The sequence below is a fragment of the Microcaecilia unicolor genome, chromosome 5 (assembly GCF_901765095.1).
Source record: "Microcaecilia unicolor chromosome 5, aMicUni1.1, whole genome shotgun sequence".
Lineage (NCBI taxonomy): Eukaryota > Metazoa > Chordata > Amphibia > Gymnophiona > Siphonopidae > Microcaecilia > Microcaecilia unicolor.
This window is the reverse complement of record NC_044035.1, coordinates 80281316-80309133: the sequence shown is the minus strand read 5'-3', so window position 1 is coordinate 80309133 and position 27818 is coordinate 80281316. Positions and strand designations below refer to the sequence as shown.

Sequence of the window (27818 nt, the reverse complement as noted above, 5' to 3'; positions counted from 1 at the left end):
CCGCCCCCATGTCCTTGGTGCCTGGCTGGCTGCGCCGTATAACGCTGTGGTTGCTGTTGCCCGGTAAAGGCGGGCACGCGATGGTCGGTGGGAGGCGCCGAATGACCCGTCCCCGGTCGGAGTCCCTCCTCCATTCCTTCCTCGTCCCGCCGGGGACACGGGGCTGACCGCGAAATCCCTCAGAACGGCGGCTGCAGGCAGCCCTCATGGGTTCGCACACGGCGGCGGCGGTGGTCATCGTCGCAGAGAGCGAGGTGGAGGCGCCGGGAGCTGGGACCTCAACGGAGGACCGGACGAGAAACTGCTCTTTTTTCACCGTAAACAGCGGAGAGACCCGGCACGAGGGAGAAAGTGAGTGATAACGGCTCACGCTGTGTCACCGTAGCAGCTGTTGTTTTATTCGGTTTCTCTTAACAATAGTCGTTGACCGGAGTCGCCCAGAGTCCAGGAGGAATAGCAAAAATTGTAACTGGAGAGATTCTCTGTCCTGGCAGCCGGCTGGCTTGCTACGATTACCATTGCCAACGGCATCTAGTGTTTCAGGAGGACACGTTGTCCTGGTTTGCCCCCTCCATCCTCTTAGGAATGGCAATTTTGATTTCCTTAATAAAGACGAGTCTAGTGCAGACAGTGGGGAAAACCAAGCCAGGATCAGCATGTACTGAAAATGTGGAGCCACTGTTACTTGGCAAACCCGCTGGGGTGGGTGCTGCTGGGCTACAGGGACAGGCCAGGGAGGAAGAGGAAGGGGACACAGATGTGGAGACACGTGGGGCCCAGTGTCACCCCAAGGGTATTTGTCCATTAGGGGACAGCTCAAAGTCCTTCTTTCTCCCTCCCCCCCTCCAGTTCAGTATCTCTCTCCCTCCCTCCCTTTCCTTTCTCTTTTCTAGTCTGCCATATAAACTAGTATTCCCCTAAGCCCCCTCCCATGGTGCTAAATATCTTTCTCCTCCCCTACCACCCTTCTCCCATGTTATCTGGTATCTCTTTTCTTCCCTTCCTCCCCATCTCCTCATAGTGGCCAGCATTGTTCTCCTTCCCTACCTCCCAGCCCTATGGTGCCCAGCATCACTGTTGCCCCCCCCCCCCCCCCCCCCCCCCCCAGTTCCAGCATCTCTCCTACCTTCCCTGGCAAGGTGGCTTCCCTCCCTTTTCTATCACTTCTGGGGCAGCACTGGTGCTGTAATGGCACTCATAGCATCTATTGAAGGTTAAGGTAGTACATCAGCCATGATGAGTCATCAGTTCATACTCTAGACCTGCTGGGATTTGCCCCCTCTGAACTTTTATTGCAGAGGGGGTGGTATCTGGAAGGCCTTGAGGATGTGCTGATGCACAAATTCTGGCTAAGGCCATGATGAATCCAACAAATGCTGGTGCAACCTCCCCCACCCCCAAAATTGTGTCACACTAGGCAGACTGGCCCAGGTGGGCTGTGTGCAGAGATTCATTGTTGAGCTTCATTTGTGTAAGTCAATAGGGGGCTGAAGAGGAATGCCATGTGTGAAAAAGAGTTACTTCAGCCCTGTTGGGCTTTGGTTGCTATGAGTATCATTCTTGTGTTACCTGAAGTTAGGGTTACGTCCATGCATCAACCCAGGGGAGCAGTGACTGTCCACAACGAAGATGCTGTCTTCAGTATTCGTTACAAAAATTATGGTTTCTTAATTATAATCCACATTTGTAGTGTTTTGTTGCCTCCTATTCTGATTTATTTATCCTTGTCTCCCTTCTCAAGATGACTTGGCAAAAATAGTGATTAGGAAATGATGCTAGTAACTACCAGCTCTCTGCCCTAGCAGTCATTGTTCGTCTGGGTGTGTCCTAGCAGGTGCAGTTTTGACATGTCTGGATTACGTGTTTACCCTTAATTGATATAATGAAATCCTCATCCATCCAAGGCAGATAAGCCATTCTTAATTGCCATTCAAAAACATAGCTATCTTGTAGGGATAGAGGTCTATACAATTGAAAGAAATCCTTTGAAGATTAGAAAGCACAATAGAGTCACATGTAATGCCATGTACAGTATTTCTAGTTGTGAACATTGAAAACTAGCACATAATGTGCCTTCATTTAACCTTTACAGTGAGGAATAAACAGCCATTGTTATACAAGTTTTTAAAATAAGTGCAGAATAAACAAGCTGATCTTAATTAAATCTGAACTAGTTTGCAACAGGATATATTGAGAGGAAGAGACCCAGTGTAGGTTACTTATCAATTAGGAGCTGTTCTCAGTTCTCTGGTATTTATAACCGTTTTGGTACCCTTTGTCAGCAAAGAAAGAAAAAAAGAAAAAAGTTTAAGGGGACAAGGCAACAGTTTTGGATTTCGGTGGCCCCAAAGTTCTGTGATGCATTTTATTCAAATTTTTGTGCGTTGTGGATTTATATCGGGGCAGGACTGAAATGGGAGGAAAGAGGGAAAGTCACTAACTTCCTTCTCATTAGTCTCTCTCTTTTTCTCCCACCCCATTCAGTTTAATTCCTACTCCCTGTTCCTTCCCCTCCCTCTTCTTGCCCCTTGCTCTCTTCTTGTCTTCCTTGCTCTTTTCCCTTGGGCCTTTTTCTCTTTTGTGTCCCCACTCTACCCCAAGGCACAGGAAGGATTACTCTTGTGGCTAGGGAACAGTGTGTTCACGTGTGGAGCAGCTAGAGAAAAATACTGAAGCAGGTTAGTTGAAGTATGAGGAAGGATGCAACCTGAGAACAGAGAGCACCTGTGGGCTTGAGAATTAGTTTACCTGTACCAAGAACAAAGATAGTAATTTGAATTGGTGCAGAGTTTTAGGGGGAAATCAGTTCAGTTGCCGGTAATTGGGGAAACAAAACGGGAGCTGGGCAGACTTCTACGGTCTATGCCCTGATCGTGGCTGAAACTTCCTGAGCCCTTATGCCAAGCCCCCTCCCTACCCATCTTCAAATCCTTGCTCAAAGCCCACCTCTTCAATGTTGCTTTTGGCACCTAACCTTTATACCTTTCAGGAAATCTAGACTGCCCCAATTTTTGTCCTTTAGATTGTAAGCTCTTTGAGCAGGGACTGGCCTTCTATGTTAAACTGTACAGCGCTGCGTAACCCTAGTAGCGCTTTAGAAATGTTAAATAGTAGTAGTAGGATGGGCTGGAGCGTAAATTTTAAGGGGCTTTGACATTAGCTTCAGAACTTAGTACAAGAACAGTGCTGGGCAGACTTCTACGGTCTTTGCCCTGAGAAAGGCAAGGACAAATCAAACTCGGGTATGCATATAAGTATCTTGTTGGGCAGACTGGATGGACCGTACAGGTCTTTATCTGCCATCATTTACTATGTTACTATGTAAGTTGCGTAAGTGGTAGAGAAAGACAGGTAAAGCTTAGGTACTGATCAATCAAAGAAGCTGTTGGTGTGAATAAGGAAAGCAGAAATGAAGGTGGCAGTTGCCAGGGCTTGGATGAGGAGTTTAGTGGAAGAAGATAGGGAAATGAAACTAATCTGATATATTTTAAATATGTGCAATTTGGTTTGAAAGGTACATTGAAAAGGATATGGGAATTTTGGCAAAGGAGAGAGCAGTTACGGTACGAGTGAGTCAGGTGGTTGAAAATGGGAAAGCAGAAGGTGGAGAAAGAAGACAAATCTCTGACTTGTCCTTGACTTTGAGACTGCAATTAACCAAAGAGTGCTAGAAGGAACAATTTAATATCAAGACACAACTGAGGGAGTTAGTACGAGAAAGAAACTATGTATAGCTGTGCAGCTTTGGCATGGGAATGAAAGTGCTTTCCTGTGCCAGGTAGTCGAAGAATACAGTATTAAAAGAAGCCTGGAAATGCTGAGGAGGCAGCTTCAGAGCCCCTGGGTGGGGAGGGAGTCACGATCACTGCTTAAGGGTGAGACCTAGTGGTGGATTCAGAGCCCAAGATATCAGTTTGTTTTTTTTTTTTGAAAGAGGCTCTGGTGCATGGCCCCAGTATTGTAGGAGTAGGGTGGGTAGATGTGAATGAAGCATTCTGGGGCCAGATTCTAACCCAGCTTCCAGTTGATCCTGAAGTACTAAAGAGCTGGAGAAAACTGCTGGGGTCACAAAAAACAGATAAGCACAGAGGAGCCTTAGTGCTAAAGAAATGAAAACCAGAGATCAGTTGAGGTCAGTGGTATTACACCACAAAACATTGGCAGACTAGATAGATCCCATAATTCTTATCTGCTGCTGTCATAGTCCTTGAGTGTGGTAGGAACAAGGTTGGATGGCAGCAGTATTGCAACAGCTAAGGGTCTGCATTTCATTTCTGTCATTCTCAATTCATTTAGCATGCACTGTCAAGAAATAGTGCATGTCAAAATGACGTGAAAATGATCAATAAAAGAAACAAAAGTGAAATGGAAATTTTGTCCCTGCAGACCCCTACAAACAATCTTTTCACTCTCTCAAGCATGATCAAGGGAAAAGTAATAAGGGGGAAACAAATGGCAGAGAAAGGAAACAGCCTGGTGATTCTCAGGGTGGGCTCAGCATGGGAATGTCAGTGGCGCCTTCCCACACTTGCAGGTTCTCGCATGAATGTCAGTAGCAGGCAGGAGATTGGTGTGGGGTGGGAGAGACTTCCTCATATCAGTTCATGTGCCCTGTCACTCCATCTTCTCCTTCCCTGTTTCCATACGTGGCTTGGTGCTCCTGGCTGCGTCCTGGGTGACAATTCAGCTCACAGTTGCTTAAATCTGGCTCTAGTGATGCTGCTGGGTTTGTGCCACCTGATGACATCAAACAAAGCTATGACAACTTAGGAGGCTGATTAGAGCTAGTTTTATGGGGTACAAACTGGGCAATTGCCCTGCACCCCTATGCTACAGGGGCCCCTAAGCCTACTTAAAGCTGAAGATTATTCATCCTGCTGGTGGGCTTTGGACCTCTCCCAAGTTTCAGCCCTTGACAAAAAGGAGAGAGAATTTTGGATTTAGTAAAAACTTTTTTTTTTATTTGTAGTTCAAAGTACAGTAGGTAGGGGGTAACAACCTCACAAAGTTTGGGAGCAGTTTAGATTATGACAAAGCTTGGTGGTAAGTCTTGGGAGTGGGGTAGCTGGGTGTTAAATTAAATATTTGGATCTTGCATAGTCATCTCAGGATGCTAGAGAACCGGTGGGAAAGAAAACTAAACCTGACTTGCAAGTAGACAAACTCTATTGCTGATTACTGGGATACATCCTTAATAATGGATTACTGGAATACTTTGACAAACTGGATGGGCCAGTTGGTGCTGCTGTGTATATTACTTTGTTACTCTGATGTGGAAGGAAACTTTAACAAATGGTTTGGTAGGTGGAAAGCATACTGGGACATGGTGGTGGAAGGTATCATAAGCAGCAAAAAGATGAACTAGAATTAGAATGTGTTAATGACAAGACTGCCAGGTAGGGATTAAAGCCCTGCAGGCAGGGAAGAACAACATGCAAAGAATGACACACACCAGACAGGGATAGAGAATTAGGCAGTTAACTGTACATTTCACAAGAAGGGATTGATAATTGGAAAGTTGCTTTGGTCTGAGGGCAGGTTTTGTGAGAACTGGGGGGAGAAACACTGGCAAGTTGAAAAAGAAATAGACATCAGAACTAGGACCCATTGGATGAAGGGGAAATAGGCTCGGGAGTAATCTAAAGAAACCCTTCCTTATGGAACGGGTGTTGGATATGTGGAGCAGCTCGCTAATGGAGGTGGAGGAGATAAGGACCGTATCTGAATCTGAGATTCGTTAGGAAGAGGAAGAGATGTTAGAGATTAACAGTTGGCATGGATGGGCAGATTGGATAGGCCACTTAGTCTTTTTCTGTCGTCATTTTTTCTGTTGTTATGTATTGACAGTTGGAGTGAAGAATAGTGGTAGGGAGAAATGTTTTGGAAGCCTGGAAAGAATACTATCGCAGAGATTTGAAGAGGAAGGAGATAGGAGGATAAGATGACCAAAACTGGATGTGACAGAAAATCTGAGGTGCTAAGAGAGAACACTTGCTTGGAAGAGTGAGAAGCTGGGTCTAATAAAGGACTGTCAGGGCAGTAAGAGAGTGGTGGGATGGGAAGTGTGGATATTGGCAACAGGTTCATGAAATAAGTTGTTAAACATGTGGGGGTAATTTCCTAACAGGGCAATGATGTGAAATGTCTAGAAAAACACTTATTTTTATAGCATAAATGCTTCTGTGCCTATCTAAAACCAGCTTTCAGAGCATGACCTGACGACACATTAACTTTTGTAAAATATGCACATACATTGCAACTATATCCCAACTCTAGCCAGACTAGACCCCCAGGTACTCTGGTCAGCAAGCATACACATATGTGTGTATACCACAATACAGATTTATAATTGTCATTTCCATATCATCAAGCTGATCAATCCATAGACTGGTGGGTTGTGTCCATCTACCAGCAGGTGGAGATAGAGAGCAAACTTTTGCCTCCCTATATGTGGTCATGTGCTGCCGGAAACTCCCCAGTATGTTCTCTATCTCAGCAGGTGGTGGTCACACACAGCAGCAGCTCTGGCTAGGCCTCCAAGCCTAATCCTTAGGTTTTGTTGAGGCCTGGGGTTGAGGGCTCTTTTGAGCAAGTGCAAACCTGGTGGTGCCAGGTCCCTCCTTTTCTCCCCCCTCCCGCTGGCTCCGTTTAAAAAAAAAAAAAAAAATTTTTAAACGTCTTTAAAGGCGTTTAATTCGACGTTTCTTTAAACGTTCATTGCAGCTACTCACTGGGACACCAGTTCGTTACAGCTCGGAGCGGCAAGCAGGTAATTTTACCTTTTTATAGCGGGCAGGGGGTTCCCCGATTCTTCTCCTCGTGGCAATGGCGTCGGAGGGCGAGGGCGCAAAGGGTCGCTCCCCGGATCGCTGGAGCGCTTCTAGAGGGGATGCGGGGGTTTTACAACCTGATTCGCCCTTGATGGGTGATAGTTTAGTGACCGATGAATGTCCCGGTCGTTCCTCCGGCGTGGCGGTTTTTTCCCGCCATAAACGCCCATCCCCCGCTCCTCGCCTCCGCCATCTTGGCCGGCCACGCGGCTCGGACGGCTTCTTCGGGGCCGCCCTTGAGGTTGGAGACATTAATGCCATGAACGCCCTTAATTTGGGCGACGGCACAAAAGCGGTTAAAGTTAAGCGCCGTTCTTCCCGCGCGGCTCCTTCACGGAGTTTCGCGCCGGACGCCATTTTGGATGCGCAGCATGTCTCTCCCCCGCTATTGCGAGCGCCGGTTGAGAGTGCGTCTAGGGCTGTTGCCCAGGCTGCGGAAGTGCACAGTCTGGGGGGTTTCTCCCCCGTGTTTGTTTTGCTGCTGCATCAGGCTTTCCTCATGCAAACGCTGCCCCTGCTCCCTCTTCTGATAAAGAGGTTGAGGTTCCCAGAGGTAACGCCCTCGGGTTGATTTCCAGGCCTTGGAGGACTTTTGTCTCCTCCGATGTAGATGAGGGCAGCGTGTCTGAGGTCTCCCAACGATCCTTTGCGGATTCCTTGGAGGAGATAGATCCCCGCTCGGATGGAGCGGATGACCCCTCTGCAGCGCGGCTTTTTAGCCCAGAGGATTTGCCCAACCTGTTGTTACAGGCCAGGGACACTTTGAAGATTTCCTCTCCGGAGGACGTCTCTCCCTCAGCCCCTGTTGGCTCTGCCATTATGCTGGGGACGAAGCGCCCGCCTAGAACCTTCCACGTGCATGATGCCATGCACACCTTAATTGCGGCTCAATGGGATGTCCCGGAAACGAGCCTTAAAGTGGCTAGGGCTATGTCCCGCCTCTATCCTTTGGCTGTGAGTGAACGTGAGGCCTATCTGTGGCCTACCGTGGATTCTTTAATCACTGCGGTGACTAAGAAACGGCGTTGCCGGTGGAAGGTGGCACGGCCCTAAAGGACGCCCAAGACAGAAGATTGGAGGCGGCCTTAAGGTCGTCCTTTGAGGCAGCTGCTTTAAGTTTGCAGGCCTCAGTTTGCGGCTCCTATGTGGCCAGGGCGTGCCGGACTATGGTGCAGCGGGCTTCCCCCTCGGATCTTTCCTTGAGGGCTGATTGGCCGGCCCTGGAATCGGGCTTAGCCTATTTGGCAGACTGGCTGTATGATGTCTGGAGAGCCTCAGCTAAAGGCATGGCTCAGACAGTCTCTGCGCGGCGGTGGCTTTGGCTGAAACATTGGTCTGCTGACCACGCCTCTAAATCCCGCCTGGCTAGATTGCCTTTTAAAGGCAAGCTGCTCTTTGGGGTCGAGCTGGACAAAATCGTGACCGATCTCGGCACGTCTAAGGGCAAGAAATTACCAGAGGTCAGGGCTCGGGTTAGTACTCGTCCCGATACCTCCAGAGGACGGTTGCAGGAAGCCCATCGGTACCGCCCGGGCAAGTCGGGTTCCTCTGCCCCTCTTCCTTCAAGAGGAATTTCTCCCCCAAGCAGCATTCCTTTCGCAGAGACCGCCGTCCCGGAGGTGCTCCCTCCGGTCCTCCCCCAGGGTCTCGTACCCAATGACGGGGCCTTGGTCCACGCCCCAGTGCAGATTGGAGGACGGCTGTCCTCGTTTCTGGGCGAGTGGACCACTATAACTTCAGACGCGTGGGTGCTGGAAGTCATCAGAGACGGCTACAAGCTAGAGTTCTGCCAACCCTTAAGAGACGGGTTTGTACTCTCTCCCTGCAAGTCTCCGGTCAAGCTGTGGTAGTGCAGCAGACCTTGGACAACCTGATCCGCCTGGGTGCGGTCGTTCCGGTGCCAAAAACTCAGATTGGCAAGGGTTCCAAAGAAAGGAGGTTCTGTCCGGCCTATCCTCGACCTCAAAGGGGTCAATCGGGCCTGGAAAGTGAGGCACTTTCGCATGGAGACTCTCCGCTCTGTTATAGCGGCAGTGAAGGCAGGAGAGTTCTTGGCTTCCTTGGACATCAAGGAAGCGTACCTGCATATTCCCATCTGGCCTCCTCTCCAACGCTTTCTGCGTTTTACAGTCCTGAGACGACACTTCCAGTTCAGAGCCCTCCCTTTCGGGTTGGCTACTGCTCCGCGGACCTTTTCCAAAGTAATGGGGGTCATAGCGGCCTTCCTGCTAAAGGAAGGAGTACAAGTCCATCCTTATCTGGACGACTGGTTGATCCGAGCCCCCTCTTATGCAGAGTGCGGCAAAGCTATGGACCGGTAGTTGCTCTTTTGAGCTCCCTGGGATGGATCATCAACTGGAAGAAGAGCCAGCTGCGCCCGACTCAGTCCCTGGTGTATCTGGGAGTTCGATTCGACACCCAAGTGGGCAGAGTGTTCCTGCCAGACAATCGGATTGTCAAGCTTCAGGCTCAGGTGGACTAGTTCCTAGTAGCCTCTCCTATTCGGGCTTGGGACTACGTGCAGCTGTTGGGCTCTATGACGGCCACGATGGAAGTAGTGCCCTGGGCCAGGGCTCATATGAGACCACTACAGCTATCTCTGCTGCTGCGCTGGACTCCGATGTCGGAGGATTATGCTGTGCGCCTTCCCGTGGACCCAGCAGTGCGCAAGGCGCTGAGCTGGTGGACGCAGACAGACAAGTTGTCTGCAGGATTGCCTCTGGTGACCCCGGAGTGGATTGTCGTCACGACAGACGCCTCTTTGATGGGCTGGGGAGCCCACTGCTTGGGAAGGACAGCGCAGGGCTCTAGTCTCCTGCAGAGGCAAGTGGTCTATCAACCTCCTGGAACTCAGAGCCATTCGGTTGGTGTTATTGGAGTTCATCCCGGTACTGGTGTTGAAGCCTGTACGGGTCCTGTCGGACAATGCCACGGCTGTGGCCTATGTCAACCGCCAGGGAGGTACCAAGAGCGCCCCTCTAGCCAAGGAGGCTATGAATCTTTGCCAGTGGGCGGAAGCGAACCTGGAGCAGCTTTCAGCGGCCCACATTGCCGGAGTCATGAATGTCAAGGCGGACTTTCTCAGTCGCCATACCTTGGAGCCCGGAGAGTGGCAGCTATCTGCTCAGGCGTTCTTGGACATCACGAAGCGCTGGGGCCAGCCGAGCCTAGATCTGATGGCGTCATCGGCCAATTGCCAAGTGCCGCGCTTTTTCAGCAGAGGACGGGACCCTCGATCCCTGGGAGTAGATGCTCTTCTCCAACAGTGGCCGACACAAGAGCTCCTCTATGTGTTCCCGCCCTGGCCCATGTTGGGCAGGGTGCTAGACCGGGTGGCAAAGCATCCCGGCAGGGTAATCCTGGTGGGTCCGGATTGGCCCAGACGTCCCTGGTATGCGGACTTGTTCAGGCTCTCAGTCGACGATCCTCTGCGGCTGTCAGTGGAGCAGGGCCTGTTACATCAGGGTCCCGTGGTGATGGAGGATCCCTCTCCCTTTGGTCTTACGGCCTGGCTATTGAGCGGCAGCGTCTGAGGAAGAAGGGCTTCTCAGACAAGGTCATCGCCACTATGCTGAGAGCGAGGAAGCGCTCTACTTCTACTGCTTACGCCAGGGTTTGGCGTATCTTTGCAGCATGGTGTGAAGCAGGCTCACTTTCTCCCTTCACTGCTCCAATTTCTTCAGTGTTGGCGTTCCTGCAAGAAGGTCTGGAGAAAGGCCTGTCGCTCAGTTCCCTTAAAGTCCAGGTAGCGGCTCTGGTTTGCTTCAGGGGCCGCCTGAAGGGTGCTTCCCTGGCTTCGCAGCCAGATGTGGTGCGCTTTCTCAAGGGAGTTAATCACCGGCGCCCTCCTCTGCACTCAGTGGTGCCTGCGTGGAATCTCAACCTGGTGCTAAGAGCATTGCAGAAGCCGCCTTTGGAACCCTTGTCGAGGGCATCTCTGAAAGACCTGACGTTGAAAGCAGTCTTTTTGGTGGCTATCACTTCAGCCAGAAGAGTTTCCGAGCTCCAGGCGCTCTCATGTCGAGAGCCTTTTCTGCAGTTCACTGAGGCAGGAGTGACTATTCGCACAGTGCCTTCCTTCCTGCCCAAGATTGGTTCTCGCTTCCATGTGAATCAGCAGCTCTGTCTCCCTTCCTTTCGTAGGGAGGACTACCCAGAGGAGTACTCTGCTCTTAAATATCTGGATGTGAGACGAGTCATCATCAGATACTTGGAAGTGACCAATGATTTCCGGAAATCGGATCATCTGTTTGTCCTGTTTGCAGGTCCTCGTAAGGGTCTGCAGGCTGCTAAGCCTACAGTGGCAAGATGGGTCAAGGAAGCCATTGCAGCGGCTTATGTGGCCGCGGGGAAGGTGCCGCCTATCCAGCTGAAGGCTCACTCCACGAGAGCTCAGGCGGCCTCGATGGCAGAGGCCGGATCCGTCTCCTTGGAAGAGATATGCAAGGCGGCAACTTGGGCTTCGGCTCATACATTCTCCAAGCATTACCGTTTGACTGTGGCTGCACGGGCGGAGGCCCGGTTTGGAGCTTCAGTGTTGAGGTCAGGGATTTCTATGTCCCGCCCTGGGTGAGTACTGCTTCGGTACATCCCACCAGTCTATGGATTGATCAGCTTGATGATATGGAAGGTAAAATTATGTATAATCATACCTGATAATTTTCTTTCCATTAATCATAGCTGATCAATCCATAGCCCCTCCCAGATATCTGTACTGTTTATATTCTGGTTGAATTTTAGGTTCAAGTTTAGCCTTCAGTTACTTCAGGAGGACTTCGTGTTCAAGTTCTTCTTTCACTTGGATTCTTCAAGAGTTGAGACGAGTTTGTGTTACAGTGAGCTGCTGCATTCCTCTCCCCTCCGTTTTACGGGGCTGGATTGAGACATAAATTCTGCCGGCACTCCCTCCCGCTTCGTGCGGCTGTAGGGCAGCTTTGTACCCCTCCCGCTTCGGCGGTGTTAGGGTCAGTCAGCTCCTCCCGCGGTTGCGGTTGCAGGATAAGCCAGATCCCCCCGCATCGGCGGGTGTGGTGTCCCTCCCCCGCTCCGCGGGGATGAGCTGGACGGATTCCCCTCCCCCACTTGTGTGGGGATGAGCTGGGTTAATTCCCCTCCCCCGTTTCGGCGGTGGTGAGCTGGGCAGAGTGTCCCTTCGTGGGTGTAATTCTCTAAGTGCTGAGTCCTGCGGATGGAGCTTTGATATCGACATACTGAGGAGTTTCCGGCAGCACATGACCACATATAGGGAGGCAAAAGTTTGCTCTCTATCTCCACCTGCTGGTAGATGGACACAACCCACCAGTCTATGGATTGATCAGCTATGATTAATGGAAAGAAAATTATCAGGTATGATTATACATAATTTTACCTTTCTGCGTGTGTTAACATGCTTTACACATGGTAAAATGTGTTATAAAATTAGTCCCAAAAGTCTGATTTACCACATCTTTTCTTCCATTCTCTGACTAAAGGGAAGAAAAGTATAGCACATTGGAACATAGAGACAGGAGGAAGGGTGGGACTGAAAGTGGAAATCAGTCCCCTGACATTCATCCTGTAGTGGTCAGTGATTTTATATCCAAATATTCAGAGCTGGTACTGAATGTCAACCTGTGTTGAATATTTGGGTCTAAGTTGGTTGCCGACAGTTAAACGGATACCAGCAATATCCAGACCGGTAACTGGATAAAATGAGGACAGCTTTGTGGTGTCCTAATGTTGTCCAGATAGTTACCTGGTTAGCGGACTGAATATCACAGCAAATTGGGTAACTTGCAGCTCCCAGATGATACTGAGGCGCTCTGTCTGTATATTCAGCATTATTGACTAGATAATGACGCTGAAAATATGGGTATAGGCTTTGCGGGACTTAACCATAGAAGCTATTCCTACCTGGAGGAAGTCCTACTCAGTATCAACTCCTTGGTTTTTAATGTTAGTGACCTTTGTAGAAAAGAGATCTTTTTTTTTTTTTTTTAAATAGCTTCATGTTTTCTGTGTTTGAATGTAGTCAGAGGATGGTGACAGACAAGAGAAAGACATATTGGACTGTTGGTGAGAGGCAGAGAGGGTTAGTCCAGTGAGCTAGAGCAGAGGTTTAAGAAAGTACCCAGGGCATTCATAGGTGACAAGCTGAGAGCATTACCCATCAGACTGAAAATTTAGGAAAAAGAAGACAGAAGCAATTGAGGAAGAAATGATGGTTTATGTTGTGGTAGAAAAGAGAAGAGTAGACTGGAATGGATAAGAGATGATGGTATTAACAAAATAGGAAATCACATAGCAGCTGTGACTACAGAGGAGTGACCTGCTGTGTGTGCTTTAGGTGGGCTGATGAGTAAAGGAATGCTATTGTTGGATGTAGAGTAAATTGCCCAGGAATAGACTAGAGCTTTGAAAAGAACCCAGTCCAAGGAACAAAGTCAATTGTTTTAATCATTCCTATAATAAATGCAACTTCTTAATTCCTTATGTGCCCTGTTTGTCTGGAATGGTTTGTAAGCTCTGTTGAGTAGGGACGGTCTCTTACATCTTTATGTACAGCACTATATATGTCGAGCACTACAGAAGAGAAGGTAGTAGTAGTAGTAACAGCAGTTTTGTTAAATCAGAAGCAGAACGGTGAAGTTAGTAAAATTGTACTTACTTCGATTTAGCTTCAAAATAAAATCTTACAACATAATATATGGTAAAGTTATATTTTATACTTACATGTATTTGTTCAGGTTCTTTGTTCAAGCATCAAATATATTTAGTGGTCTGTTAGTCCTAATGTTGTGCATAAAGAAATATCCTATGTTTCTGTAATTAAATTTCTCTTAGACTTACGAAACATAGTAGGAGTGCGAGTCGGACAGTAGAAAAATAGAGGTGTCTGAGTGAAAGATTTGGTGTACTAACTCTACAGCCTTGACAAGAAGTGGAAATAGCTAACATCCCAGAAGAAAGAACTTTACTGAGGAAAGACCATGAACTGTGTGTGACTACAGGCCAGAGACAGCTGCAATGTTGGGGCTTGGGGAGAGGGGGGTTAAAAGGTGAGGGAAAATCCCTAGGCAGTTGTGAATGAAGTCTCTTGACATTGTAGCCTTAGCAGAGGCTAGTTCCAGCTGAGCATGAGGAAATCAATGCCTGAACAATAATTGTTCAGTAGTACAAAGCAGATAATGTGGTTACAGAACGAAGGTAGCAGAACTTATTTGAAGCAATATAATTTCCCCAACTGAAATGCAATTTTTATTTCAGAAACAGTGAAGAAATGCAACTGCCCAGGTCTTGGGCTGTTTTACACCCTACTCTCTGCCCTCTCTTTCTCAGTGGGCTCGTTATTAGTCAAAAAAATTGAAGACATTCATTCAGTGGAAATCAGTGCAATCCGATGTATCTTCCAAATGCTATTTATTCTGCCTGGATTAATATACTTCAAGTAAGTAATTTGCACAATAAAAAAAAATCAGCTTTTTAACTTAGTCTTAAAAGGGAGGCGAAGAGGTTATAACGTAAATATGCAGAACCTGGAAATGGGAGACAAGGTGCAGTGGTAGCGCTGTATCCACATTAAACATCAATAGGTTGTTGAAAGATTTTTCAAAAGGCTGAGGTACTGCAAAATGGAAGACTCCATAAATGGCACTTGGCTTGCTAGCACCTTCAATAACCTTCACCCCAAATAGTGCACATTATATGTGATAACCCACACTCATTTGCACTGTAGAACACATTTCACAAATGTAGCCCTGGTCCCGTGGGTCTATGCATTTTCCATTCCATAAGGGCAACTTTAGGTTAAAGGGGGATCCTGGTGGGCACAGGCAGGCAGTTTACCCCAAGGCCTTCGCTGGCAATACACCAAAACAACTGTGTCCCTCAGTCCAAAACGTAGTTCATAATTATCTGCTTGTTTTTTTTCCTAGGTGCACTATATTATATTACAGTAAATATTTATAACCTGCACATACCACAAATTAAACAGGGCATACCCAAGAATTAGTATAAAACTACTAATAATTGAACACAACACAAGCTTTTGAAATAACCAGGTTTTTATCAATTTATGAAAGACCTTATAATTAGTTTGGTAGCATGCTCCACTATTTTGCTTTATAATAAAAGAAATGCTGAGTTAAAAAATGGTTTACAAACTAAAAGGACAGCAGAAATTCCTCTTTTAAATTAGCAGCTTGTTCTAAGTTTTCTTGTCAGGCAGGCTACCTCCTGGATCCTCAGCTTTCTCTTCTCTCAGGCCGTTGGGTGGTACCCCAGACTCCCTCACTGTTCCCTCTGGAAAAACAAGCAAAACACATTCCTCCTCAAAATCTTTGTGTACTTAAGATAAACACCCACTGTGCCTTCTGCTGTGGGCCATGGTCTAAACATTAATTCATTATGCCCGCAAACCCTGGAACTGAAGCTCAGAAATTTCAAAGTCCCAATAATCAAAATTACACCAAAATTATTAAATTGTCTCATCCTAGCTGCTTAAGATGGACCACTGTCCCAGTGCCCAGCAGATTAGGTGGGAATGTCCAAGGTTGTTGATAGGATTCACCCTATAGGTCTCACAGCCTTCCATAGGTACACAATAATTCTATATGGCTTGCATGCCTCAGGCAACCCTGTACTGGGTACCATCTAGGATACATGCCACAGTCTACTTCCATTATGTAGCTTCCCATAATTCCAGAACCTGTGGGATAGATATGTCCATCAACCAGAAGATGGAAATGGAGAACTGAACACTGAGTTGAGACATTTCTGTCTTGGCAACCTGTCTAGCTCCTCAGTATTTGCTATTTCCAGCAGATGGATGATGGACACACTTTTCAGCCTCTGGTTCTGAGTGATTTGCTCCTGGTCCTTGGTCTACTGGTCCCCAGTTGAGCTTTGCAGGTGGCTTGAGTCTGTAGAGTCATATATGGAGGTCTTCAGATTCCTGTCTCTGGTGCCCCGCAAATTTACTTGTTCCCTCCCTTCACCTCTCTCCTGATTCCCGTGGAGCTCTCCTTTTCTAGCACAACAACCTTTAAAAAAAAAAAAAAAGAAGAAGAAAGGAGAAGGAAAGAGGTTTACTGGAGAGCGTGGGACAGAGTATCGGTCCAGATTCTTTCTCATCTGGGGTAAGACTTGTGGAGACAGTGAGCTAGGGAGGAGCAACTGGCATGGTAAGTCCAACTAAAGTTTGACTTGGAACTGCTTGGAGGGCTGCAAGTTCTACTTTGTGCAGGGGAAGGATCCTGACTCACCACTTGGGACTGTGTTGTGCCTGTCTGTAATGGCGAATCCCGTGGAGACAGTTAATTGGCTTTCCTGCTGTGGGACCTACCGGTCGGCGTTGGAGCATTACAGTGCATGAAAGCTGGGAATCCTTTGGGAGAAATGGTCAGCAGCAGCACGTCTTCAGATTTGGCACAGCATCCGAATATGCTGGGGACTTTAGGCTCTCTGTCAGGGCCAGTGAACAGTTTGATGCAGGAAAGCACGGGAATGGAGTTTATATTGCTTGTACACCAGGCTTACTTTCTAAAGTAGGGACAGTCAGAGTTGCTGCAAGGTACTTCAGTTTCTTGCCCTGCTGCCCCTCTGACTCCTAAGTGATCTTGTTTAGCCTCATCTGCCCACTCCTGGAGGTCTGTCTGTGCATCTCCCTCCTTATCTGATGTGGCCTTGGTATATTCAGAGGAGCCATCATTGAAGGAGCCATTAGAGGAGGGAGATGACCCGAAAGTACTAAGGTTGTTAAATAAAGAGGAGCTCAGTAGTCTTATTTCTGAGGCATTGGCAGTGCTTTCCATTGAGGAGCATTCTGCTTTTGTGTCAGGAGTTTCATCTTCGATCATGAGTGGGTTTAGAGGTCCTAAGGCCTTACTGATGCATCCAGACTTTCAAGACCTGATTACAGCAGAATGGGTCTCACCAGACACAGGGCTGAGAGTGGGAAGAGCCAACTTCCCAGGCTGGACTAGGGTTACGGCAGTGACAAAAAAAACCCATCTCCTTGCTGTTGGAAGGGGGATTGCCCTAAATGACCCACAGGATAGGAAGCTAGAAGGCTCGCTGAAGCAAGCCTTTGAAGTGGCCTCTTTGGGCCTTCAAGCGACAGTGTGCAGCTCGTTTGTGGCTAGAGCAAGCCTGAAGTGGCATTAGCAGTCTTCACCACAAGACAGGAGCTATAATGCCCATCTTGAAATGGGGTTGGCCTACTTGGCGTATACTATTTAGACATGTTACAGGTTACGGCCTGCAGTATGTCTTTGGTTGTCGCGGCATATCGGCAACTCTGCCTGTGGTACTGGGCAGTGGATGCAATGTCAAAGTCACATCTAGCTAATCTGCCTTTTTGGGGCAAGTGGCTATTTGGAGAAGATCTCAGTAACTTGATGAAAGAACTGGGGGAAACTAAGCCACAGCAGTTGTTGGAGGATAAGTTGGAGACCTCTGGTCGTCCATCTTCAGGGGGCTTTTGATTTCGAGACAGCAGATGGTACCAGCCTGGTTGTCAGCGATATGGTCAGACTATATGCTTTCAGGCATTCCAGTCTTCCTTTTGTGCGGACAGAAAGTCTTCCTCTCAGTCAGCTACAGCATCTAATGCCTCCCGAGCTTCACAATGATGCGAGGCTGGTCCATTCTTCTCTTCCTCCGGTGGGAGGACATCTTCAGGAGTTTTTGGAGGTGAAGGCCAAAATCAAGTTAGACCAGTGGGTTCTAGATATTCTTACAGAAGGTTGCAAGGTGGAGTTCTCTCTCTCGGTCATTCCTCTCTTCTTTCAGTCTCCTTGTCAAAAGGGAACCAATGCAGTTGAGATTCAGGCCATTGTAGATCCCTTGCTGGCACTCTGGGCCATTGTTCCAGTTCCCCAAGCCAAGCAGGGAGAAGACAGATACGCCATCTACTTCATTGCCCCACAGAAGGAAGGCACCTTTTGTATTGTCTTAGATTTCAAAGGTCTAAACCGCTGCCTCCGAGTGTCCCATTTTTGCATGGAAACACTAAGAGCAGTCATAGTCTCGGTTCAAACAGGACAATTTCTCACCACCCTCAATCTCGAGGCGTATTTAGATATACTGATATGAATGCCGCATCAGAGGTTTGTACGTTTTGCGGTGCTGAGCCGTCACTTCCAGTTCAGTGCTTTGCCCTTTGGTCTTGCCATAGCGCCAAGAACGTTTACCAAGGGTTATGGTGGTGGTGGCGGCCTTCCTTCGGCACCAGGGAATCAGAGTTCACCCTTAGCTCGATGAAAGTTGTTCGTCTTCTGCAGCCATTGAGTTGAGCAATCAATTTTGAAAAGAGCAGACTAACTGCATCGTAGATGCTGGAGTACCTGGGCATTCTATTCTGCATTCTATTCTGCATTCTATTCTATGCCCCGTCCCTGTGGGTTCTGTCTCCATTCCCACCCCGCCCCCACAGGCCCCATCTCCGTCCCCGCCCCATCACTTTATGTTCTGTCCCCGCCCCTGTGTGCTCTGTTCTCATTTGCAGAAGCCTTGAACACTTACAATTTTATATTTAAATCTTTTTATTTAAAGTATAAAAAGGAGCAATATGCTGTGCAACTGTTGTGTATAAATTACAACTAGAAAACAATAATAACAATGAGCAACTATAATCCCTCCCACCACCACCACCCTCTATTCTTCCAACCCCAACAATAGCTGATTTCTACTACCCCAAGGAATCCTAATCCAACCTTTTCTGTATGCCCTAGAGGGGAGAAATATGCCCTATGAAGCACTGCTATGATTTTTTAATCTGTGGATGAATAAGAAGTCATCAACAATTTCAGGACTCAGTCTAGCTCTCCTGTCTTCCACAGTTCCTCCTGCAATAGAAGATGTCTTATTAGAAGATACGCAAATTTTGCTAGCTGTGGCCAGCATGTTTGCTTTTTAAAAAAAATATATATATATATTGTCGTCTGCATCAATCAAACATAAATAACAGTCCAGTCCATTAACAGGCTTCAAAGTGGAAAGTGACATGGGGACAAAGTTTGTCCCCATCCTCATGGGCTCTGTCCCCGTCCCCATCCCCACGGTTACTGTGGGTTCCCGCCCCGTGTCATTCTCTAATTCTACACAGCAAGGGAGAGAGGATCTTCCTCACGGAATACAGGAGGTCGAAGCTGGTTCAACAGGTTCATTCTTCTCAGTCAAGGCAGGCTCAAGGTCTGGGGTCAGTGATAGTGGTGATGGAAGTGGTGCTATGGGCAAGGGCTCCTATGCAGCCATTCCAGGAGTTTCTTCTCAGCCGCTGGTCTTCAATGTCACAGAAGTATAACTTTCATCTTCCTTGGATGCTTGCTGTGTGTTTTTGCCCAGGAATTTGACCGTCTGAGCTCCATTTCTGATAATATAATGAGAGGTGGTGACGACAGACATCATCAAGTCAGGTTGGGGAGCTCATTACAAGTTCCATTTGGCAAATGGCACCTGGATAGAATAGGAGTCTCAGTGGTCGATAAATCGCTTGGAGCTTAGGGCAGTGCAGAATGCCTTAAGTGCCTTAACTCCCTTTCTGGTGAGGGTCCCCGTCCAAGTTTTCTTGGTGCAGTGACTTTTATATGATCAAGCAAGATGGGACTCGTAGTTGTCCGATGGCGGTGGATGCAGCCTCCCTCGTGAGTTAGGCGGAGAAAAATCTCTGCTTCTTGGCAGCTCATATTGCTGAGTCCTTGAATGTGAAGGTGAACTTTATCAGTAGGCACTCCTTGGACCCAGGAGAATGGGAGCCATCCAGCCAGGGTTTTCACCTGATAGTGGACATCTACTGTATGTCTTCCCTCCTTGGCTCATTGTAGGTCACATGTTTAAAAGGATCACATTGCACTGGGGTTGAATAATTCTCATAGAGCAGGATTGACTTTGGTATGTGGACCTGATTCAGCTGCTGGACGGGCATCCTCCGTCTGAAGCAAGGTCCAGTGCACATGGAGGATCCATGCCCCTCTGGTTCCTACAGCTTGGCCATTGAAAAGGCTTGGTTAAGACAAAAAAGTTATTGTGATTTGGTCATTACTACCTTGCTTGCTTATGAGAGAATGCAGAGAATGTGGACTTGTGTTCTGAGCATGGACATTCTCCTTTCTCTGCTCAGATCGCACACATCCTAGTGTTTCTCCAGGTAGGTCTTCAGAAAGGATTGGCGTTTGGGTTCTCTAAAAAATTTAGGTTGTGGCTTGGCTTGTTTCAAAGGCCAACTACATAAGATGTCTCTTGCGTCTCACCTGGATATTATTAGATTCTTGTGGGGAGCAGGCCACTTACAGCCTCCATTTCGTAGGCGTTGTCCAGAGTGGAACCTTAATTTAGTCCTTCAGGCTCTTCAGAAGCATCCCTTTGAGCCACTCCAGAAGGCTGTGATGGAGTTCTTGGTGGCTGTTGCATCGGCACATAGGGTTTAAGAGCTTCATTCTCTCTCTTGTCGGGATCCCTTTCTCCTTTTTTCAGAGGCAGGGGTCTCCCTGTAGACAGTTCTTCCTTTCTTCTGAAGGTGGTATCAACATTTCATCTCAACCAATCTGTGGAGCTTTCTTCCTTTTGCAGTGACGACAAAGCTTCTCAAGTTGCATAGAGTCACAAATGCATTTCACAAATTAGACTGTGCTTTTTGGTAAGCAGAGGCTTAGCCTCATGACTTCCAAGCCCACAATTGCTAGATGACTGAAGGAGACTATTATGTCTGTTTATTTGCTTGTGGGGAAGCAAGCTCCTCAGGCCTTGCGGATTCATTCTGGGTGGAAACTACCTTACTGTCTCTGGTGGATATTTGCAAGGCTCCTTGTGACTCTGGGCAAGTCACTTAACCCTCCATTGCCCCATGTAAGCCGCATTGAGCCTGCCAGGAGTGGGAAAGCGCGGGGTACAAATGTAACATTTAAAAAAAAAAAAAGGCAAAAAACGTGGTCAGCGCTGCATCCCTTTGCCAAGCTGTGGCAAAACAGTTGGTTTCTGAGCCTATGAATTGTTTTGCTGATGACATGTTTTTCTCCTGGTTGTTTTGTTGATACGTTTCTCCTGGTTGGCCAGCAGATGGCATTTTTTTTTATTTTTTTTAAAGCTGTACCAGGAGTGGCAGTTTTTTTCCCCCGCCTAACTGTGAGGTAATTAGTCTCAGTTTGGAACTAGAGGGAGAAAGACCCCTCTGCTTGAGACCCTGTGATCAGTTATATTCTGTACCTGGTGAGCAGCTATATTTCCTGTACTTGCCAGGCACTATTCATTTAGTGATAAAATGCTTAGATATAAACTACTGTGTGCCATTTTCTCCATCTGCTTTATAGTTCACTGTTAAATATTTTATGAAAATAAACATAATTGTTCACTGTGCTTGTGTGGACTAAGAATCCTGGTGGTTTTGGGTCTGTTGGTGCTTTCTGGGAACTGTGGGACCCCTGGGAGTGTGGCCTCCAGTAACCTAGAAATCACGGGGATAATTTGAAAGCGGGAGACTCGCCCAGAGGTGGTTGTGACCCAGTCGATGGTAGGAGGGTGCTAGTGTAGAGCATAAGTGGCAGGTGCTGGGGAAGATCCTCCATGTGATCACAGGGTTAGCCCCAGGCGGATGACTAGGCAATTCATGATACACTACAGGGTGGATGTTGTGCTGTGCTCGGAAGCCAGTTATGGGGCTTCAGTCCTCAGGGCGGTGGCACCAGGATACCATTCACTCTAGGGACTACTTTTATACATACCACAGATTCTGGAATAGTGAGAAGTATGTAATAGAAGGAGAAATTAGGTCTTAACTGATAATTTTCTCTCCATTAGTCCTTCTCACTATTCCAGAGGCCTGCCCAAGGTTTCTGAGATGTTTAGTCTTTATTTAACCCGTTACTTTGCATCATCACCTTGCATGATGCTTCCTGCATATCTTTTCTCTACAAGTTGTCCAGCGATGAGAGAGGTCCACTTATGTTCATCTGGTTAGTGTTAGGTTTGTGAGTTGTTTAAGGTTTGTTCTAAGTTTATCCTTACTGCTTGTCTATGTAAATACTGAGGAACTGGATGCTAAGAGAGATGTTTCAGCTCAATTTTCAGCTCTCTCTCTCCACCTGCTGGTTGATGGACACACACATCCCACAGATTCTGGAATAGTAGGAAGGACTAATGGAAAGAAAATTATCAGGTAAGACCTAATTTCTCCTTAGAAACATGACAGCAGATAAGAGCCAAGTGGTCCAACCAGTCTGCCCATCCTCAGTAACCACTAACTATTCCTTTCCTAAGGGATCCCACATGCCTGTCCCACACTTTCTTAAATTCTGACACAGTCCTTGTCTGCACGACCTCTACCGGGAGGCCATTCCACACATTCACCACCCTTTCCGTGAAAGAGTATTTTCTTAGATTCCTCCTAAGCTTGTTTCCTCTAATTTCATGGTATGCCCCCTCATTCCAGAGTTTTCCTTCATTTGAAAAAGGTTCACTTCCTGTACATTAACGCCACTGAGGTATTTAAATGTCTCTATCATATCCCCTCTCTCCCGTCTCTCTTCCAGCGTATACATGTTAAGGTTCCTAAGCCTGTCCCTATATGGTTTATGATCGAGACTGCTTACCAATTTTGTAGATGCCCTCTGGATCGACTCCCATCCTGTTTATATCCTTCTGTAGGTGTGGTCTCCAGAATTGCACTATATATAGACTTATATAAGGGCACTATCACCTCTTTTTTTTTTTTCCCTGATGGTCATCCCTCTCCTTATGCAGCCAAGCATCCTCCTGGCTATGACCATTGCTTTTTCTACCTGTTTGGAGACCTTAAGGTAATCAGACACCATCACTCCCAAAGTCCTGCTCTTCTTTCGTATATAGAAGCTCTTCACCCCCTATATTGTACCACTCCCCTGGATTCTTGTAACCCAAGTGTATGACCCTGCTTTTCTTGGCATTAAATCTTAGTTGCCAATTATCGGACCATTCTTCAAGCTTCACTAGATCCTTCCTCATGCCATCCACACTCTCTTACATATTTTGGTATCATCTGTAAAGAGACAAACCTTACCAGATGGTCTTTCTGCACTATCTCTCACAAAGATGTTAGAGAGCCAGCCTGAGGATCAACCCCTGTGGTACACCGCTGATAACATCCCTTTCCTTGGAGCAAGCTCCATTTATCACTACCCTCTGTCTTTTTCCATTTAACCAATTTTTAACCCAGTCAGTCACTTTAGGTCCCATACTGAGGGCACTCAGTTTATTTATCAGCCGCCTGTGCGGAACCATGTCAAAGACTTTGCTAAAATCCAAGTCCACTACATCTAGCGCAACTCCCAAGTCCATCTGTTTGGTCACCCAGTCAAAGAAATCAATCAGGTTTGTCTGATATGACCTGCCTCTAGTGAAGCCATGCTGCTTTGGGTCCTGCTATCCATTTGAGTCTAGAAACCTCACAATCCTCCGCTTTAGAAGCATTTCCATTACTTTGCTCACTACTGAGGTCAGAGTGACAGGTCTGTAATTTCCAACCTCCTGCTTTCACTCTTGTGCAGAGGGACCACATCTGCTCTTCTCCGGTCCTCCAGCACCACTCCAGACTCTGTGGAAGCATTGAAGATGTCAGACAGAGTTTCTAGAACCTCTTTGAGTTCCTTGAGCACCCTTGGATATATCCCATCAGGCCCCATCGCTTTGTCTACTTTTAGCTAGCTCCTCACAAACACAGTCTTCTGAGAATCAGACCCGGTCTACCATACATCCACCCCCATTTGCATTTATTTTCTGCGGTTCTACCCCCGGCCTTTCATCCGTGAACACAGAATAGAAATAATTGTTAAACAGTTCAGCTTTATCCTTATCAGCTTCTACATATTCCTCCCCTCATCTTTGATCTTCACAATGCTATTATTGCACTTCCTCCTGTAATTTATATATCTGAAAAATGTCTTGTCCTTCAGTTTTACTGTATCAGCTGTCTTTTCTTCCATTTGCTTCTTCGCATTCCTGACAGCTTTTCCAGCTTCTCTTAGCTTTTTCAGGTATTTTTGCCTGAGTTGTCTTGTAACGTAAGAAGGCTAACCATCTTTCCCTTACCTTTTTAGCTACTATGTTCGAGAACCAGAGCGGCCTTTTCTTCTTTCTTTTATGTAATTTTTTAACATAAAAATTTGTTGCCTTTAAATAGCTCCTTTCAGTTTTGCCCATTGCTTTTCTACTTCCTTCAGCTGTTCCCATCCAACTAACTCTTTCCTGAGAAATTCCCCCATCTCGGCAAAGTTAGTTCTTTTGAAATCTAGGACCTTCAGTCTGGAATAAGCCCTCTCCTTCTTTTGTCTTAACCACACCATTCAGCGATCACTAGATGCATATGATCTCTCACCGTAACATCAGAAACATTCTCCCCATTTGTGAGCACCAGGTCTAGGATAGCTCTATCCCACATCGGTTCCATTATCCACTGCTGAAATAATTCTTCTGTAGAGAATCCAAGATCTCTTTGGGGCGTCTCTGCTGCGCGGTCATCTAGAAGCAATCAACGTCCGGCATGCTAAAATTGCCAGTAATTCCCCTTTCCTAGCAATTTTGTGAATGTCTTCAATTAAGTCTCTGTCCATTTCTTCTGACTGTGAAGGTGACCTGTATATTACACCATTGTAAATACATTTTCCTTTCCCTCTTGACAGTTTAACCCATAGAGCTTCTTCCTTACCCCATACGTCCTGCAGTTCTGTCACTTTAATATTATTCTTAACATATAATGCCACTCCTCCGCCCTTTTTTCCTACCCTGTCCTTACTGAATAGATTATAGCCAGGTACAGCTATATCCTACTCGTGGCTCTCTTTGAACCACATCTCTGTGACTGCCCCTAAATCCAAGTCGGCTTTTATCATTGCAGCCTCTAGATCTAGAAATTAGTTTCCTATACTACGGGCATTGGTATAGAACGCTCTCCAGATGTTACTTTTTTTTCCCTTTTCTATAAGGGTATTTGATGTCGTACCTTCCTGAGAATTATTAATTACTTTGGGGCTTTTCTCACCCATCCCTAGCAAATTTAGTTTAAAGCCCTCTTTAGTACTTTAGCTAGTCTGTTACTGAAGACATGTCATCCCTTCCTTGCAAAATGGACACCATCACTGCTCAGAAACTCTTGGAAAATCATCACATGGTCTAGTAAACCGTAGCGCTTGCATTGGCAACATCCACACAACCACACATTTAGCTCCAGAATATAGGATTTACTTCTCCCCAGACCTTTCTAATGGCTGTTCTTCTCTCAGCTCTTCTCCTACTGTGTAGGCCATTCCAGTCTGGGAAAATACACCCTCTTATTCAGAGCCGTTCCAAGAATGAAGAGAACAGCAACTTGCTGCTTCTCAGCTGCTCCTGAGCCCCAGCAGCTCACTCAACCAGGCAAGTGACTCTCACAAAACCTCTCCAAGCCCTAGATTAGCTTGGTCTTTTATAGTTCCTTCCATAACACAGGGCGGGAACAGCCACCATTATCCATTCCACCAGTTCATTAATAGTACAGACTAGGAGCTGTGGTGACAGAAATTTTTTTCACTCTGAAGTGAAAGGTTTTTGCCTTCATACTGAGTAAAATTTAATGTGTAGTTTTGTGTGTGTGAAATTTTATTTAGATTAATAGCTAATGAACTGCAGTGTAAATTTATATTATACAAAGCAGCTCATTAACTATTTGTATGTAGATAACCTACTTATAAAAGGAAGGTTTTTGTGTGGGCATATGCTGGATTTTCCATACTGTTTTATACCCAGCAGTTGCATAGGTGAAAAATAGCAAGTGAAATTCCTACATAGTGCACAGTTTTGTATATGTACCTTTGAGACTGTTACTTTAAGGGCAGATGCATGGAAATTGTTTTAGTCCACTAAGGAGGCAAGTCTATAAGTGGTGCTTCCTTTTTAGGCACCCCAGTTCTATGTTGTGAAACCCTATTCTATAAAGGCACTTGGCGCCAAGGTTCCATTACAGAATTCTGGCATAATGCAGTATCTGCATACCTTCAGTAAAATGAATACAGGTGTCAAGCAGTTGTTGACTTGAAACCATGCTGATATTTTATTCTGTTTAATTTGTATTGATTTTTAATCATCTTCATAACCTTCAAAATTGCAATGCTGCTTGTACATTCAGCCTTTTTCTTTATAGAGCCCTATTGCTCATCAGTTTAGTATCGCTCATGCATTACTGTTTTCACAGGTTACATCAGCCATTAGTCCTCATGTGTACAAGATTTACTTCATCTTTCAATCTCTTAAGTCTAAAGCACCAGAAACCTTGTTGACCATTAACCTGTCTAGCTAGCATTTCTTTCATAAATAAACTGCAATAAAAAGCCTCATTTTGGTAGATTCTGTAATCTCATGTTCTTTACTGAGAATGACACATTTTTCCTCTATTTTCAGAACTGGATTTTTGGGACCAAAAGGGCAGCGAATTTTCCTTTTCCTCAGGGGATTTCTTGGCTCTAGTGCAATGATTCTGCTCTATTATGCTGTACAGGTGATGCCTCTTGCGGACGCTACTGTGATAACCTTCAGCAGTCCAGTCTTTACGACCATCTTGGCTTGCATATTTCTCAAGGAGATGTGCTCTATCTGGGACCTTGGGTTTATGGCTTGTACTATTACAGGAGTGGTGCTTATTGCAAGGCCACCATTTCTGTTTGGATCACACCTTGAAGGCATTGAAGGAGACTATACAAACCATCTGAAAGGAACATTAGCAGCAGTGGCAAGTGCTGTGGGTGCAGCATCAACCATGGTTGTACTGAGAAAGATGGGAAAATCGGTGCACTATTTGTTATCTATTTGGTATTATGCCATCATTGGACTCATTGAGTGTATCATAACCCTCTTTGTGATCAGGGAATGGAGGTTACCTTCCTGTGGAATAGATAGATGGTTCCTAATGTTTATATCAGTGTTTGGTTTAGGAGGTCAGATTTTTCTGACCAAAGCTTTACAGATAGAAAAGGCTGGGCCTGTGGCTATAATGAAAACTATGGACGTGGTTTTTGCATTTATATTTCAATTTCTTTTCCTTCATCATTCACCAACCTGGTGGACAGTGGGTGGAGCTCTCTGTGTAGTAGTCAGTACGGCTGGCACTGCTGTTCGCAAGTGGTGCACGAGCTTAAGGAAAGCAAGCCATAATGAAATATAGAAACAAGGTGTTTCTACTTTCCAGTCACCACCAACTTTTGAAGTTAATCTTGAAATACTGTTTCAAATGTTTAGTTTGCACAGTAAGCTAGGGTTTTTTTTAAATAAATATTATGAGCATTTTCTTATTTATTGCTGAATAATAAATGTTCTCAAAAACTGAACTTTCTTTCATGTTCTTTGTGCAAGACAGAACTGAGAGGTTTTGCCTTTCTACACAGTTGCTAGATCACTGCAGTTTGCCTTTTCTCATTAGCTTGGGTTATTTGTCTACTCTGTTTCCACATCCCGTAGTGCCTCTTATTCACCTTAACATGATTTTTCCGTATTTCTGAAAAATCAGTGTTCATTTCTTGAAATCCTGCTGGTTGCCTGCCAATGAGTGGAAGCATCCTATCTCTGAGTGGAAGCATCCTATCTCCGAGGACAAGCAGGCCATTAATTCTCACACTTGGTAATACGGTCGTGTGTTGCCTGGTCCGGAGCTTATGACAAGCTAACAGAGCTTTGTGTAGAGCGCAAGTCAAGCTCCACCGCGCATGCACGAATGCCTTCCCGCCCACCGTGAGAGAACAGTTACCCCAGTTGTTTTTCTACCATGTTGAGGAGAAGCTTTTGGCAGTATCAGAAACATCAAGTTTTAAAACTATGGGGAAAGGGGTATGGAGACTAGCTAATAAAGTTTGCTTGCTTTTTTTTTTTTAATTTTAAAATTCTAACTATGTTTATCAATATCCTACAATTCCTCTTTTAAACCCTAAGTTACCAAGCTCAGAATAAAATAATGTCACTTACCCACAGAGATGTCCTCTTCTCTCAGAACTTCTCAGAAAGAAAGTTAAGTGGAAC

At 46.2% G+C, this 27818-nt stretch overlaps 1 protein-coding gene across 1 annotated transcript; it reads left to right on the top strand.

Annotated features, from left to right (window-relative positions):
* SLC35G1 (solute carrier family 35 member G1) lies at positions 1-27103 on the top strand. The gene is made up of 3 exons (XM_030204819.1): positions 1-351; positions 14076-14256; positions 26211-27103. Exons 1-3 carry the CDS (start codon positions 207-209, stop codon positions 26968-26970), a joined length of 1086 nt encoding a protein of 361 aa, XP_030060679.1. The 5' UTR covers positions 1-206; the 3' UTR covers positions 26971-27103.
* The last annotated feature ends 715 nt before the right edge of the window (positions 27104-27818 follow it).

Bases quoted from the DNA above. Each gene is read 5' to 3' on its own strand.
- SLC35G1 (XM_030204819.1), top strand. From the start codon at position 207: ATGGGTTCGCACACGGCGGCGGCGGTGGTCATCGTCGCAGAGAGCGAG. The intron at 352-14,075 runs GTGAGTGATAAC...TTTTTATTTCAG, and splicing joins GACCCGGCACGAGGGAGAAA to AAACAGTGAAGAAATGCAAC. The intron at 14,257-26,210 runs GTAAGTAATTTG...CTCTATTTTCAG, and splicing joins CCTGGATTAATATACTTCAA to AACTGGATTTTTGGGACCAA.